This window comes from Staurois parvus, unplaced genomic scaffold (genome assembly GCF_062004578.1).
Source record: "Staurois parvus isolate SC_StPar_1 unplaced genomic scaffold, SC_StPar_1.0 ptg000467l, whole genome shotgun sequence".
Lineage (NCBI taxonomy): Eukaryota > Metazoa > Chordata > Amphibia > Anura > Ranidae > Staurois > Staurois parvus.
This window is the reverse complement of record NW_028318263.1, coordinates 1225412-1243066: the sequence shown is the minus strand read 5'-3', so window position 1 is coordinate 1243066 and position 17655 is coordinate 1225412. Positions and strand designations below refer to the sequence as shown.

The 17655-nt window shown below is 40.5% G+C and overlaps 1 protein-coding gene across 2 annotated transcripts in view; it reads left to right on the top strand.

Moving 5' to 3' along the window:
* Positions 1 to 17655, top strand: part of VIPR1 (vasoactive intestinal peptide receptor 1) — a 461909-nt gene that overhangs the window by 322494 nt on the left and 121760 nt on the right. Inside the window, exons 5-6 of one of the 2 annotated variants that reach the window (XM_089689032.1) lie at positions 592 to 692; positions 13997 to 14129. In XM_089689032.1, the coding sequence (XP_089545158.1) occupies positions 592 to 692; positions 13997 to 14129 (234 nt within the window). The remainder of the gene's footprint in view (positions 1 to 591; positions 693 to 13996; positions 14130 to 17655) is intronic. The other variant, XM_089689033.1, reaches the window with a different exon arrangement.

Genomic DNA, 17655 nt, shown 5'->3' with positions numbered 1-17655 from the left:
CTGGAAGGCCGGAAGAGAGGCGCTCTGAGCCAGTCAAAGCTGGGAGTCTTGCCGTGTACTTCTGCCGTTTCATTGGTCGGTCTGAGGGAAGGGTTGGTGACCACGCTGTACCTTTTTAACCAGAGTGCAGAAGTGAAGTCACTGACCTGGCTGTGCTGTCTGGCTGGGGTGCCAAGACCTCAAGCCCGATCTTTATACAGACAATCCCCGGCCGGCCCATACATCATTCAACTGCCTGAAGTCCAACTTGAAATGATTTGATATGGGGGAGGAGGGATCTGTCTGGATAGGAAGAGGGGAGCGGCAGTTGCCGGCTGGTTGTTAAAGGATAAAGCCATGGGGCTGTCATTTCCATCCTCGCTACTGAAATAAGTCGCTGTCCTGGGAGCAGCATGCGTCCAGTGAAGTTTGAACTCTTGCTCCAGCTCACTAAGCAGTGTGAAGAAGGATGTAGATGACAGCCTTGGAGCTGGCACCTCTACAATAAAATCCAACAGGTCAGCAGCAGTGGCTCCTCATTGGTGTCCTGACAGATTTCCCCCCCTGTAACGTTTCCTATGTGCACCATTAACTGGAACCTTCTTCTTTCAGCAGACAGTTTTTTTCGGCGTGATTAAGACGGGATACACGATTGGACACAGTTTGTCGCTGATCTCTCTCACTGCTGCCATGATCATCCTCTGTCTTTTCAGGTAGAGCTGCTACACTGTTTTTTTTTTCTGTTTCAAACGTAGCTTTGTGCAATTATCCTACTCCTTGAGACCCAATCTGTGCAGAGGGTATGGAAACTTGCTGACTCAACAATATCCACAGGAAGTGTCAACTCACCAAGTAGGTGAAATCCGATATACTTAATTGCAGGCTTGGCAGGGTACAAATTATGTTTTTTGAGCATTTTTTTCAGCACTGAAAAAGCTTTAAAATAATAATCTTCGAAATCTCTAAGGGGAGGGCAAAAGCAAAAATAACAGGGGGCATGGCACAGCAAGGATTGTCTTTCAGGGGAACTGTAGTAACTAGCATGCAACAGGAGGGGGAAACAGGAACATAATGAGTAATATAAAGGACTATACTATAAATAATAATAATAATAATAAAAAAGGACTATACTATAAATAATAATAATAAAAAAGGACTATACTATTAATAATAATAATAATAATAAAATGACTATACTATAAATAATAATAATAATAAAAAAGGACTATACTAATAATAATAATAATAACAATAATAAAAAAGGACTATACTATAAATAATAATAATAATAAAAAAAAGGACTATACTATTAATAATAATAATAATAATAATAATAATAATAAAATGACTATACTATAAATAATAATAATAAAAAAGGACTAAATAATAATAATAATAACAATAATAAAAAAGGACTATACTATAAATAATAATAATAAAGGACACCCATAAGAAAGTTGATATGGCGGGAAACTTATCTGGTAGATGTTCCAGGAAGGATAGCAGCTGCACATCTTATAAAAAATATTTAAAAATATTTATTAAATTATGGGCAATTGACAGCCACTGCGTGGGCGTGATTTGTTGCTCCTGTGTTAAACGGTTAAAAATGTATAAAAACCATTGAAATACAAAAATATTTATTAAATAATACATAATTAAAGGTAGGGAAACACAAAATATGAATAAATACACACAAAAAAAATACAAATACATAGAACATGAAATGAAATAAATTCACCCTAAATACACCCCATGAAAAGCACACATTCTGAATAAAAATATAAACAAATTGTCTAAGTAGCAAGGAGTATCTGCGGGGGAAGGGTACTAATTATCACACAACAGGAGGGGGAAACCCAAAACATAGCAATTTCTATAAAAGACACTCATTAGAAAAGTGATATAGCAGAAAAAAAATTGTTATATGTTCCAGGAAGGATGGCGGCTACCCATCTTATAGAAAATAAATAAAAATAATGATTAAATAATAAAGATAACAAAGGTGGAAAAACGCAATTAATTAATTACATGCGAAAAACAAAAATACAAAGAATGGGGGAGGAGCGACACATCTAATAAATAAATAAATAATAAAGATAATTAAAAGTGACAAAACACAAAAAAGAAAGTTGATATGGCAGGAAACAAAATTTGGTATACTTTCTGGAAAGAATGAGGGAGGGGCTGTCATCTAATTTATTTATTTTGTTATTAAATAATTTATTAAATAATAAAGATAATTAAAAGTGGCAAAACACAAACAACAAAGAAGAAAGTTGATATGGCAGTAAATAAATTTGGTTTATTTTCTAGAAAGAATGGGGGAGAGGCTGTCATCTAATAATTAAATAAATTAATAATTAAATAATAAAAATATGACAAAACACAAAAAAGAAAGTTAATATCAGGAAATAAGGTTGGTATATTTTCTGGAAATAATAGGGGAGGGGCTGTCATCTAATTTAAAACTTTTTTTATTTATTTTTTTTTAATTAAATAATTTATTAAATAAAGATAATTAAAAGTGGCAAAACAGAAAAACACAAAAACGAATGTCTATATGGCAGGAAACAAATTTGTTATATTTTCTGAAAAGAATGGGGGAGGGGCTGTCATCTAATAAAAAAAAAACATTAAAAATGAATAAATAATTAAATAATACAGATAATTAAAAGTGACAAAACACAAAAAAGAAAGTTGATATGGCAGGAACAAATTTGGTATATTTTCTGGAAAGAATGAGGGAGGAGCGGCACATATAATAAATAAATAAATAATAAAGATAATTAAAAGTGACAAAACACAAAAAAGAAAGTTGATATGGCAGGAACAAATTTGGTATATTTTCTGGAAAGAATGAGTAAGGAGCAACACATCTAATAATAAATAAAACCTAAATAATTAAATAATAAAGATAATTGAAAGTGGCAAAATCCCAAAAAGTTGATATGGCAGGAAACAAATTTGATATACTTTCTGGAAAGAATGAGGGAGGGGGCAACACATCTAATAATAATAAAAAATAAATAAAACATAAATAAATAATAAAGATAATTAAAAGTGACAAAACACAAAAAAGAAAGTTGATATGGCAGGAACAAATTTGGTATATTTTCTGGAAAGAATGAGGGAGGGGTGACACATCTAATAATAAAAAATAAATAAAATATAAATAATAAAGATAATTAAAAGTGACAAAACACAAAAAAAGAAAGTTGATATGGCAGGAACAAATTTGGTATACTTTCTGGAAAGAATGAGGGAAGAGCGACACATCTACTAATAATAAAAAATAAATAAAACATAAATAAATAATAAAGATAATTAAAAGTGACAAAACACAAAAAAGAAAGTTGATATGGCAGGAACAAATTTGGTATATTTTCTGGAAAAAATTAGGAAAAACCGAATGAGGGAGAAGGGACACATCTAATAAATAAATAATAAAGATAATTAAAAATGACAAAACACAAAAAAGAAAGTTGATATGGCAGGAACAAATTTGGTATATTTTCTGGAAAGAATGAGGGAGGGGTGACACATCTAATAATAATAAAAAATAAATAAAATATAAATAATAAAGATAATTAAAAGTGACAAAACACAAAAAAGAAAGTTGATATGGCAGGAACAAATTTGGTATATTTTCTGGAAAAAATGAGGAAAAACCGAATGAGGGAGAAGGGACACATCTAATAAATAAATAAATAAATAATAAAGATAATTAAAAATGACAAAACACAAAAAAGAAAGTTGATATGGCAGGAACAAATTTGGTATATTTTCTGGAAAGAATGAGGGAGGGGTGACACATCTAATAATAATAAAAAATAAATAAAATATAAATAATAAAGATAATTAAAAGTGACAAAACACAAAAAAGAAAGTTGATATGGCAGGAACAAATTTGGTATATTTTCTGGAAAAAATTAGGAAAAACCGAATGAGGGAGAAGGGACACATCTAATAAATAAATAATAAAGATAATTAAAAGTGACAAAACACAAAAAAGAAAGTTGATGTGGCAGGAAACAAGTTTGGTATACTTGCTGGAAAGAATGAGGGAGGGGCAACACATTTAATAATACATAAATAAATAATAAAGATAATTAAAAGTGGAAAAATCCCAAATAGTTGATATGGCAGGAAAACAAATTTGGAATATGTTTAGGGGCGGATGGTAGGGGCTACACATCTAATTAAAAATTATTTTTAAATAAATTATTAAATAATAAAGATAATTAAAAATGGCAAAACACAAAATATGATCAAACTCACTAAAAAAAAAAATACAAAGAGCACTAAATTAAATAATCTAAGTGATCCTGAATACACCCTTATAAAAACAACTAACCCTCTAAATAAAAAAATATTTTTTTCCCAAGTAAATTTTGCCAAAATTTCTTACAATGATTTTATAAATGTTTTCATTACTAAGGCTGTTCTCCGGAGTATTCACTATCGCTGTTCCGGCATAATTCGCCCTTTATTCGCACAATTTGATGCGTCATTAATTCAAACGGCTCTTGTCTTTTTTTTTTAAATTGATATTAAATTGCTGGAATCTATTTGAGAAATGAGCCGGGTGTCACAGGCTGATACACTGCAGAAGTTTAATTAACTTCCCGGAACGCAAGGTCAGTGTGCGTGATACGCCATTTTTATCGCTTCACCTGAGAGAGAATTATGACCGCCCCCAAAAAAAACGCAAGCCAGATTTTATTTTTAGAAGGTCTGTGTTCAAAAAAGAGATTGTTAATAACAACCTAGGATTTAGTGGTGACACGATTCCAAGTTTGATTTTCATGTTGGAAGGTGTAAAAGGGGACAGGCTCAACTGTCAAAGCAAACGACCACTTTTAAGGTTTGGTTTACATTTCGGCGGCTGCATTCTGCTTGCGATCATTTCAACGGGCTGCCCTACCAGCAGTAATGTGGAGAACGCAGTTCCTGACCCCTTATCTTAAAAGCTGTGGCACCGTGCGGTTTTGCGCACCCTCTGTGTCCATGAAACACAGCAAGTGACAGATCATTGTACTGGGCCGGTCCTGGTACCTTGTGATTGCTGTGACCGTTCATAGCGATCACATGACAGTTTTACACAATAATTGGCTATAGCTCATAGCAATAAATTGTACAATTGTGATGATCTATGTGATTGGTCACACTGATCATGAGGTATAGACAGGGCCAATCACAGCGCATCTGTACCATGTGATAGCTGTGGCCTATCACAGCTTTCACAGTAGTACACACTGGCAATGAATGGGTGCCATTCATAAAATCGATTGCTTATAACAGTGATCATCACTGTTACAAGCAATCATGGTTACATAGTTAGTCTGGCTGAAAAAAACACAAAAGTCCATCCAGTTTAACCATTGAAAAAAAAAAAAAGTTATAATCCTACACCCACAGTTGATCCAGAGGAAGGCAAAAAAACCCAGCAAAGCATGATCCAATTTGCTCCTGCAGGGGAAAAAAATTCCTTCCTGATCCCCCGAGAGGGAATCGGATATTCCCTGGATCAACTTTACCTATAAATGGTATCCGGTTATATTCTGTGTATCCAAGTGTAAAAAAAAAATTATGATCACCTCTCCAGAGTAGTACAGTGTCACTATAATTTGGTCACAGTATGTAAAAAAAGAAGAAAAGTTAAAAAAAAAAAAAGATTTGATTTTTTTTTACATAGTAGTCAGTATCCCAGATCACCACCACACCAGCCATATGATGAAGCTGAACTGAACTAGCTGGTGGCAGTATGTAAAAAAAAAAAAAAAGTGAAAAAAATTATTTAATTTCTTAATTTTCCAAAACATTGTGAGAAAAAATTACTACTTCAAAAAAAATTAAACTATTAAAAAAATTAACTATTTCAGACATTTTGAGATGAATAGAGAGAGTAGAAGCAGAGACAGCAGTATGTGCAGAGATGAATGGTCTTTTCTGGTTGTAGTCACTATGGATCCCATCATGAGCATATTGCGGCGCGTTCTACCATTGTTTTCTTCACGCGAAACCTGGAACTGACTTCGCTGGTGTCCATTGGAATACATGGGAAACACATTCATTTGTGATGATGAAAAAAGACTCTGGACAGCATCTGGATATGGATCAGATAAAAAACGCTTCTAAACGCAAACGCTTATAAACGCGTTTACAGATTGGGGGTGCTTTGGGGTAGGGGGAGCTCCCCCCCCCCCAAAACACTTTGTCCCCATGTTGATGGGGACAGTTCTTAAATATGTAAGGGGCGGGGCCATCACGTATGTGACCCCGCCCCCCTGTGAAGTCAGTGACCAGCATGCACCAGTCGATGATGTCACACGGGGGCGGGGTCACACGAGCAATGTCACCAAGTGACCATGCCCCTTACAAACATCACTGCATGCTTTTCACGACTAAAATACCGCATAACTTGATAAAATAACTCCTGCGGTATTTTAGTAGCCTTTTTTTAGTGAATTTACTATTTTTTGGTGCATTCTGGACATTTGGGAAGGTCTCCTGAGGTTATCTTTTAAAGAACTTCTAAATGCAAACGCGCGTAAACGCGATATGCAAACGCAGCTAAACAGACGTTTTTTTAAACTACGTTTTCCTGCAGTCAGTTTCCATCGTTCAGAAGAGTTTTCCAAACGTCCCGTGTACATGAGCCCTAAAATCTACTCCTGAACGCGTTTGGTGCGTTCAAAAAAACAACTGTAAACGACTGTAAACATTATATTTATATATATATATATGTAATAACGGTCTCATAACGGATCATTATTAATAATAATAATAATAATATAGATGATGAAAATGAATGTCTTTTAATACATAAATAATACAATTCTCATAATAAATAATAATGTCTCATAATACATCATAAATAATTATTATAAATAAATGTACCCAAACAAAATTTATATCACTTTTTTTCACAGAAATAGAGCTTTCTTTTGGTGGTATTTGATCACCACTTGGTTTTTTATTATATAAATGAAAAGACTGAGAATTTAAAAAAAAAAAAACAACATTATTTACTTTCTGCTACAAAAAATATCCAATAAAAAAAAAAGTAAAATAAAAATCAAATTTCTTCACAATGTATTCGGCTACATGCCTTTGGTAAAAAAAAAAAAATACAGATACTCGTATATTGATTGGTTTGCATGAAAGTTAAACCATGGTATACAGTATATATATATACACTAATAATGGCGGTGATCAGCGACTGTGGGACTGTGAGTGCGGCAGGCAATCTGACACTAACTGACACTGGGTGGGAACTGACACTGACAACACCAGTGATAGTGATACAGTGATCAATGATAAGACTATACACTGTCACTGTACTATTGACACTGGCTGGGAAGGGGTTAACATCTCAGGTAATCAAGGGGTTAAGTGTGTGCCTAACAAGTGTAAATATGCTGCTTTTTTACTAAAAATCTCTCTTTTCCTTCTCCCTGCTTTGCAGGGGTAAAAAAACAAAGACTGTCCCCTCTGTACAGAGCCCTGTGTTGATTGTCATGGGACATTGGACACAGCCAATGAGGAAGTCCTGGGCACGAATCATTACCCGGGACCTGCTGTGTACAATCACAGTGGGAGTCAGCGGGGGCACACAAGCGCCCCCTGTACCCAGAAGAGGCCGGTGACATAGATGTACGTCGCTGTGTCTGTACGGGCTGCCTGTCTGCAGTAAAGTAGACCCCTGATATTTGAACAGAGCCCCCCACCCCCCACCCCACCCAGCAGCGAGTGGGTAAAAATGTAAAAAAAAAAAAAACTGGAATAAATAATAATAATAACACAGGTCTGCAAAAATTTTTTTTCAAGAGCTGTTTTGGTTATTCCATGTATTCTTTATGTTTTTTGGTGCGCTGAATCCGAAAATGACCTCTATTTTGTCATAGGACATCACGTTTCCTGACAATTTAGGTAACTATGTTAACCACCTTCCGCCCGCCATATAGTACAATGACAGGCACAAGGCGGTTCTCTTGTTCTGATAGGACAACATATGATATCCTTCCATTCTCACCACGCATGCGCGGCTCAGGGAGCGTGTAGTGCGGCGATCGCCGGTGCGCTGTGTCCCTCGGACACAGTGGATCACGGAAAGAGCCGAAGATGTTGGCTCGGTAATGTGATCAGCTGTGTCCAATCACAGCTGATCACATGTAAACACGGAAATGCCGGTTAACGGCATTTCTCTCCTCTCGAGCTGTCACACTGACAGAGGAGAGGAGAGCCGGTAATCGGCATTCCGCGGAGGGGACATGTACACTGATCATCAGGGCACTGATGATCAGTGTAGCCCCAGCAGTGCCACCTGTCAAAGTCCATCAGTGCCAGCAGTCAGTGCTCATCCATGCCACCTGCCAGTGCCCATCAGTGCCACATATCAGTGCATATCAATGCCACATATCAATGCACATCTTTCAATGTCACCCATCAGTGCCAGTCAGTGCCACCTACCAATGGCAATCAGTGCCACCTATCAGTACTGCCAATCAGTTCCACCTATCAGTGCCAGTCAGTGCCACCTATCAGTGCGCATCAGTGTCGCCTATCAGTGCCAGTCAGTGTCGCCTATCAGTGCCAGTCAGTGCTGCCTAATAGTGCCAGTCAGTGCCGCCTATCAGTGCCAGTCAGTGCCATATATCAGTGCCATATATCAGTGCTGCCTTTCAGTGCCCATCAGTGATGCCTGTCAATGCCCATCAGTGCAACCTACCAGTGCCTCCTCATCAGTGCCACCTATCAGTGTCCATCAGCGCCCATCACTGCAGCCTCATTAGCGCACATCAGTGAAGGAGAAAAATCACTTATTTACAAAATTGTATAACAAAAACTAAGAAAAAACTTTTTTTTTTAAACTTTTCAGTGGTTTTTGGTTTGATTAAGAAAAAATAAAAATCCCCGAGGTGATTAAATACCACCAAAAGAAAGCTCTATCTGTCTCAAAAAAATGATAAAAATTTCATATGGGTACAGTGTTGCATGACCGCGCAATTGTCATTCAAAGTGTGACAGTGCTGAAAGCTGGAAATTGGCGTGGGCAGGAAGGGGGTATAAGTGTCCTGTAGGCGAGGGGTTAAATAAGGCAATACCTCAAAATAAATGGAAACAGACTTATAAAATTCAAGTTTTATTACAATTTTTTTCATGAAAATTCTTTTTTGAACTGAAATGCGCTCACCTACACACACTAAACTCGATTCTTCTTCCCTGTGAGGCTCCTCTTGGTGCATTTACGCTGGTGAGTAGCATCTGGAATGTCTCTCTGAAGCATCCAACAGTCGTCTGCCATCAATGTAATGCTCCATTTTCCCTGGTATCTCCTTTCCATCTCTTTAATGTCTTGGTGGAATCGTTCACCTTGTTCCTCACTCACAGCTCCCAAATTTTCAGGAAAGTAGTCAAGGTGGGACTGGAGGAAATGCAAACTCGTCAGGCAACCTAAAGCTTGAAATGCTTTCAGCATTGGTCCTACGATCTTTTTGTAGTGAGGATCTTTGTTATTGCCTACAAATTTCTGTAGGACTTCTTTAAATGCAATCCACCCTTCTTTGTGAGGATCCGTCATGGTATTGACAAACTCTTGATCAACTATAAGCCTTCTAATGTCTGGTCCGACGAACACACCTTCCTTCAATTTTGCCTCCGACAGGCCTGGAAACTTGGTGACCAAGTATTTGAAGCATTCTCCATCTCTTGGAAGTGATTTTACGAATTGCTTAATCAATCCCAATTGGAGAGGTGGTAGAAGAACTTTATGGGAAGATACCAAAGTTTCTCGGAGGACATTTTTTTCACCGACTGTTAGCACCCTCGGCTGCCAACTCTTCTTGGTCCAGTGATTTTTTTCGGTCTCGACTGTCCCATAGACACAGAAAACAAGGGTATTTGGTATACCCAGCTTGTTGCCCGAGCAGCATGCAGAAGACCTTCAAGTCCCCACACCCTTGCCAACCATGGTCTTCATATTTACATTTTAGAAGAACCAATTCCAAGTTCTCGTAGGTTTCCATCAAGTGTATGGAATGATCTACAGGTATGGAAGCGTAAAAACCACCAAGATTAACCCCTTCTACCATTAGAAGCACGGACTCAGGGCTGAGGCTTACACATACAGCATGCTGCTGAGTATCCCAGTAGTCAGACATGTCACTCAGAACAGCACTTGTATTCACCCCCTTTGCAGGGGAGGAGGGGCAGAGATTGTTTACCTGCAAATAACAACAAAAGGCCAGAAGAGAACTAGGGAATGAGGAAATTTTTTTCCCTAAAACTTGCTTAGCTTATGTATATATTGCTGACCATTTTTGGCATTTTATATCTTAAATGCACTTATGTGAATGAATTAATAGTAATTTGGACTTAAAATTTGGTTAAAAACCCATAATATAAAAAAAATACCAAAAATTTCAAAAAGTTTATAAATTTGAAGACAATTTTGCATTTTGTGGCAAATCATGACGTCTGAGTTTTTTCAATATTGTATTTGTTTGCAGCACACCAAAATACATGGAAATTAGATGAAAATAATCAAACAGCTTTTTAGTCGCAGACCTGTGTAATTATAATATATATATATATATATATATATATCTGTCCCATAACAGATGATAAATAACAATAGCAACAACAACAATAATAACAATTGTCTCATAATACATCAATAATAATAATAACAACAATAATAATACTTATTATCATTATTATTGTTGTCTCATAATAGATCCTGAATATATCTGTCTCATAACAGATCATTATTAATAATATTAATAGCAACAACAATAATAATACTATAGATGATAAAAATTAATGTCTTTTAATACATAATAAATAATAATACAATTCTCATAATAAATAATAATAATGTCTCATAATACATCATAAATAAGAATAATAAAGAACACTAATAATAGTAATAAACATCTCAAAATACATAAAGCATCTGATGGCAAAGAACTGGTCACCATTGTAGGAAATCATTTGCAACAATTGATACTTTGTCTCTTCTCACCCACAATGAGGGTTTTTAATTAGCAGAGCAGACTATGGCGGGAACTTGGGCGCCAAGCGTTGTTCTTTGCCCACCTGGGCCACTTATTTCCCAATTGTCCGCAGACCGTAATCATTATTGATGAAGTGGCATCTGCAGCTTCAAGTTGATCTCCAAGTGAGAGGACTATAGATGATGAGTGATGGGCCTTTCTCTGTCTAATGGGCATCCAACGGCAGAGCAAAGTGCAGCGTTTCCTCCGGCTAATGGATGGCGGAGGAAGAACCGAACTGAAGAGCTTTACATGGTTAAAAGAAAGATCATTTTTCTCCCGTAATTTGTTTCCGCCGTGCTTCACTCTCAGGTCCCTTCCCCAGATATCAGAGCGTGGTGCGGCAATGGTCTTGAACGGTGTCTGGTGATATCTCAGTGGCGGTGACACCTTTTCTTAACAGTTTTGGCACTTTAATTGCCGTTTCCTTATCTCTGGACTCGCAGGGAAAAGAATTGCTCACGCTGGAGGCTGGATGAGTTCAGAAGGTGTTAGGGGTGTCGGAGAACAGACTGCGGAATAACTCCTGACATTTGCAGGAAAACAACAAATCCTCCTCGTTTCACCTTCGTTTTATTAAAGCTTAAAGTGGTTGTAAACCTCTGAAATGGAGAATGAGCAAAGCACATCCTTCTGTAGTGTGTGCTTGCCTCAGTCCAAAGCACCTGGCGTGATTTTTGTCTCCTCTCTCATTCCTCTGCTATCTGCATGAGTCACTTCTAACAGTCTATGCTCAGAGGCGTCCGTAGGGTTGGTGTCACCTGCTGCGATAACACTTTGTGACACCCCCTCCTATGATTCCCGCAGGATGGATCGGATCTGCGGATTGGGGAGCATAATGGATCGGACTCTGATCCATTATGCTCAATCCGCAGATCCGAACCATCCTGCGGGGATCATCGGCTTTCTTTACAACTAATCCTCTTTGTGGAGCGGGTCCGGTGTCACCCCGTGCGGTAGGTGTCACCCAGTGCGGCCCACACCTGCCTCGGGATGCCACTGCCTATGCTAACACCATGCAATCCCGAAAGATCTGAGAGATGGCCCCAATCACCCCCCCCCCGTAGCACACAGCCTGTGATTGACAGCCTCAACTGTGTTTCCCTATGAGACAGTGTAGAAGGGAGGGCGTGTCCATGCTTTCCACTCAGGTCTCATATTACACTCAACTCCCTGCTTATTGATATGCATTGTGTGATTTCAGATCCTCGCCCCCTTATGTGGAAACTCTGTATTTTGAATGGGAGGGCTGCAGATAGACAGAGATGAAACAAATCCTCCTGCATAAGTTGTATCTCTTTATCACCTGAGGCCGGTCACTTCACTGGGGATAGGGCAACAAACACTTTCCTTTTACCCATTTTATTAATTTTGGTTTTGGGTTTTTTTCGTCATTGGGAAGGGTTAGGACGTGCTGGCCATGCATGGAGCGAATTACAACCAGTTCCTGATGAAGCGTCCTAAATTCGCTTCTTGGATGGCCTTTTCAGCTACCTCTTGACAAGTTGTTGGCCAATCAGATGCGTCCACCGTGTACGCCACCGCTGCGTGGCTTAGTCATAGATGCATTTCGCCCCACCCACTGGGGCTTAGTCATAGATGCATTTCGCCCCACCCACTGGGGCTTAGTCATAGACGTGTTTTGCCCCCCCCCCCCACTGGGGCTTAGTCATAGATGCATTTCACCCCACCCACTGGGGCTTAGTCATAGATGCATTTCGCCCCACCCACTGGGGCTTAGTCATAGATGCATTTCACCCCACCCACTGGGGCTTAGTCATAGACGTGTTTCGCCCCCCTCACTGGGGCTTAGTCATAGATCCATTTCGCCCCACCCACTGGGGCTTAGTCATAGACGCGTTCTGCCCCCCCCCCACTGGGACTTAGTCATAGATGCATTTCGCCCCACCCACTGGGGCTTAGTCATAGACGTGTTTTGCCCCCCCCCCCACTGGGGCTTAGTCATAGATGCATTTCGCCCCACCCACTGGGGCTTAGTCATAGACGTGTTTTGCCCCCCCCAATGGGGCTTAGTCATAGACGTGTTTTGCCCCCCCCCACTGGGGCTTAGTCATAGACGTGTTTTGCCCCCCCCCCCCACTGGGGCTTAGTCATAGACGCGTTTTGCCCCACCCACTGGGGCTTAGTCATAGACGTGTTTTGTCCCACCCACTGGGGCTTAGTCATAGATGCATTTCGCCCCCCCCCACTGGGGCTTAGTCATAGACATGTTTTGCCCCCCCCACTGGGGCTTAGTCATAGACGTGTTTTGCCCCCCCCCCCCCACTGGGGCTTAGTCATAGACGCGTTTTGCCCCACCCACTGGGGCTTAGTCATAGACATGTTTTGCCCCCCCCCCCAACTGGTTCTTAGTCATAGACGTGTTTTGCCCCCCCCCACTGGGGCTTAGTCATAGACATGTTTTGCCCCCCCCCCCCAACTGGTTCTTAGTCATAGACGTGTTTTGCCCCCCCCACTGGGGCTTAGTCATAGATGCGTTTTGCCCCACCCACTGGGGCTTAGTCATAGACGTGTTTTGCCCCTCTCCAGGGCTTCGTCATAAACCTCTATGATGAAGCCTCGGAATATGGGGCGAAACACGCCAGAGCGGCCTGAGATGGGGAGGAGAGCTGTCTGAGGCTGCCTCACATTAATACACATCCTCGGGTGAGGCCGCGACTGCGGCGTTCTTCAAACACAAGGATCTGTCACTAGTGGGTAAGTGAGCCTAGATGCTGGCACCCCCACCTCTGAGGACCAGAAGGATCGTTGCTCCCCTTGCCCAGATCGGCACTCCAACCCCTATCAGAGGTCACAAAGACTAAGATGTAAACCCTTCGCACTCGTGAGAATATTTACAGATCGCATCTACGTATACATCCCATATGCGCAAAAAAAAAAACAAAGAAAAAAAAACTATTTCTTTTTTAATTGTGCTGTTTCTCCTCCTTGCGCAGGAAGCTGCATTGTACCCGGAATTACATCCACATGCACCTGTTTATGTCTTTCATCATGAGAGCCATCGCCGTGTTCATCAAGGACATCGTTCTTTTTGAAAGCGGAGAATCGGATCACTGCCTCGTGGGATCGGTGAGTTCACATTTCCTTTCAAGATCATCTGTTCCCTTCGTTCTCCCAAGAAAAATGTTAAAAAACGGATATCATATTTCCTAGTATTTTGTATCCCTTACTAATTAATGTAAATTGATACAGTGAAGGAAATGCGTATTTGCTCTCCTGCTGATTTTGAATGTTTGCCCACTCACAAAGAAATAATCGGTCTGAAAATCGAATGTTCCGTGTATTGTAACACTGAGAGACAGAATAGCAACAAAAAAATCAGCAGAAATGCATGTCTAACAAATGATGACTGATCTGCATGTTCATGAGGGAAATAAGTATTTGATCCCCTTCACAAAACATGACTTAGTACTTGGTGGCCAATCCCTGGTTGGCAATCACAGAGGTCAGACCTTTCCTGTAGTTGGCCCCCAGGTTCGCACACATCTCAGGAGGGATTTTGGCCCACTTCTCTTGGCAGATGCTCTCCAAGTCATTAAGGTTTAGTGGCTGATGTTTGGCAACTCGAACTTTCAGCTCTCTCCACAGATTTTCAATCGGATTAAGGTCTGGAGACTGGCTAGGCCACTCCAGGACCTTAATGTGCTTCTTCTTGAGCCACTCCTTTGTTGCCTTGGCCGTGTGTTTTGGGTCTTTGTCATGCTGGAACACCCATCCACGACTCATTTTCAATGCCCTGGCTGAGGGACGAAGGTTCTCACCCAAGATTTGATGGTACATTGCCCCGTCCATCGTCCCTTTGATGTGGTGCAGTTGTCCTGTCCCCTTAGCAGAAAAACACCCCCAAAGAAGAATGTTTCCACCACCATGTGTCACAGTTGGGATGGTGTTCTTGGGGTCATAGGCAGCATTCCTCCTCCTCCAAACACCGCGAGTTGAGTTGATGCCAAAGAGCTGGATTTTGGTCTCATCTGACCACAACACTTCCAACCAGTCCTCCTCTGCATCATTCAGATGTTCAGTGGCAGACTTCAGACGGGCCGGGACATGTGCTTTCTTGAGCAGAGGGACCTTGCAGGCACTGCAGGATTTCAGTCCTTGTCGGCGTAGTGTGTTACCAATTGTTCTCTTGGTGACTGTGGTCCCAGCTGCCTGGAGATCATTGACAAGATCCTCACGTGTAGTTCTGGGATGATTCCTCACTGTTCTCATGATCATTGACACTCCACAAGGTGAGATCTTGCACGGTGCACCAAACCTAGGGAGACTGACACTTGTTTTGTGTTTCTTCCATTTGTGAATGATTGCACCAACTGTTGTCACCTTCTCACCAAGCTGCTTGGCCATAGTTTGGTAGCCCAGTCCAGCCTTGTGTAGGTCTACAACCTCGTCCCTGACATCCTTGGACAGCTCTTTGGTCTTTGCCATGGTGGAGAGTTTGGAATCTGATTGTTTGATTGCTCCTGTGGACAGGTGTCTTTTATACAGGTAACACAATGAGATTAGCAGCACTCCCTTTAAGAGACTGCTTCTAATCTCAGCTTGTTACCTGTATGAAAGACACCTGGTAGCCAGAAATCCTGCTGAATGATAGGGGATCAAATCCTTATTTCCCTCATGAACATGCAGATCAGTCATCATTTGTTAGACGCATTTCTGCTGAATTTGTTGTTGCTATTCTGTCTCTCAGTGTTACCATACACCGAACATTCGATTTGTAGACCGATCATTTCTTTGTGAGGGGCGAACATTCAAAATCAGAAGGGGATCAAATATACATTTCCTTCACTGTATAAAAAATTAATTAACCACTTGCTGTCCAGGGACATTTTTTTTGGTTGAAAATGACTTAGAACCCCAAGCATGATTTATTTTCTACCAATGAGAAGGTTTTGAGGTTGTACCTTTATGCCAGCTGCTCACATATTAGTCCAAGCGCTCGTATCAACTTTCTAGTTTCAGATTTATTTTCTGAAAGCAGAGGTCTTGGAGACTTTGACCGCATTTACAAATGTGGATGTGCCCACCCGCGCTTACGTACAAGGACCGCAGCAGGGGGTTCCCAGCAATTAGCCGCGGGAGGCTCCTGACTCCCGCAGCTAATAGCGGCCACTCGCGTGTAATTGTCATTCAGTGCTCACCTGCGACCGATCGGCACTGGACACAGACGTTGGCAATAACACATAGTTCCAGCCACTTCAGTGTAGTGCTTAACCCCTCGCCCCCCAGGATTTCCCCCCTTCCTAACCAGGCCATTTTTTGCAATACGATATATAAAGCATTAGTTCCTGTGATTGTGGCACCTTGTCACTGGGACAGAGAGTGAACGTAAATTTTCACCAGGGGCGCACAAACAGTAATAATGCCTGACAGAGGTTGTGACCCCTCTGTCCTCTATACCAGTTTTTCACGGTACCGTTTAACCTCTCACCCTCCAGAGGATTTCCCCCCTTCCTCACCAGGCCATTTTTTGCGATACGGCGCTGCGTTACTTTAACTGACAGTTGCACGGTCATGCAACGCTGCACCCTAATGAAATATACGTCTTTTTTTCCCACAAATGGAGCTTTCTTTAGGTGGTATTTGATCACCTCTGCGTTTTTTATTTTTTGCGCTATAAACAAAAAAGTACAACAATTTGGGAAAAAAAAACAATATTTTTTACTTTTTGCTATAAAACCTATCCAGTAAAAAAAACTAGGCCAAAATGTATTCTGGTCCATGTCTTGGCTAAAAAAAAAAATCCCAATACGTGGAAATGAATTGGTTTACATGAAAGTTATAGCGTTTACAAATGGCGGTATATATACTGGGATTTTTTTTTCTACTAGTAATGGCGGGACTGTGGCGGGTATTCTGACACTGGGGGGAAGTGACTAATGGCCACTGACATCCCAATGACACCAATACAGTGAACAGTACTAATAAAAAGCACGGATCACTGTACTAATGGCACTGGGCAGGAAGGGGTTAACATTCTTGTATCCTTGGAAGTCCTGGCAGGGATTCTGAAAGTATCCTTGGAAGTCCTGGCAGGGATTCTGAAAGTATCCTTGGAAGTCCTGGCAGGGATTCTGAAAGTATCCTTGGAAGTCCTGGCAGGGATTCTGAAAGTATCTTTGGAAGTCCTGGCAGGGATTCTGAAAGTACCTTTGGAAGTCCTGGCAGGGATTCTGAAAGTACCTTTGGAAGTCCTGGCAGGGATTCTGAAAGTATCATTGGAAGTCCTGGCAGGGATTCTGAAAGTATCATTGGAAGTCCTGGCAGGAATTCTGAAAGTATCATTGGAAGTCCTGGCAGGGATTCTGAAAGTATCATTAGAAGTCCTGGCAGGGATTCTGAAAGTATCTTTGGAAGTCCTGGCAGGGATTCTGAAAGTACCATTGGAAGTCCTGGCATGGATTCTGGGAGAACTATTTCTGGAAGACCTAGCGGGTGTTCTAAAAGTGGGAGTTCTGGAAACTCTGGCATGATTTCATGAGAGTACCACAGAAGTCTTTCTCTTCTATTCTTTGGAAGTTCTGGCAGGAACTTTTCTAGTACCATTAGAGGTCCTGGCAGGGATTCCGAGAGTACCATTGTAAGTTCAGGAATG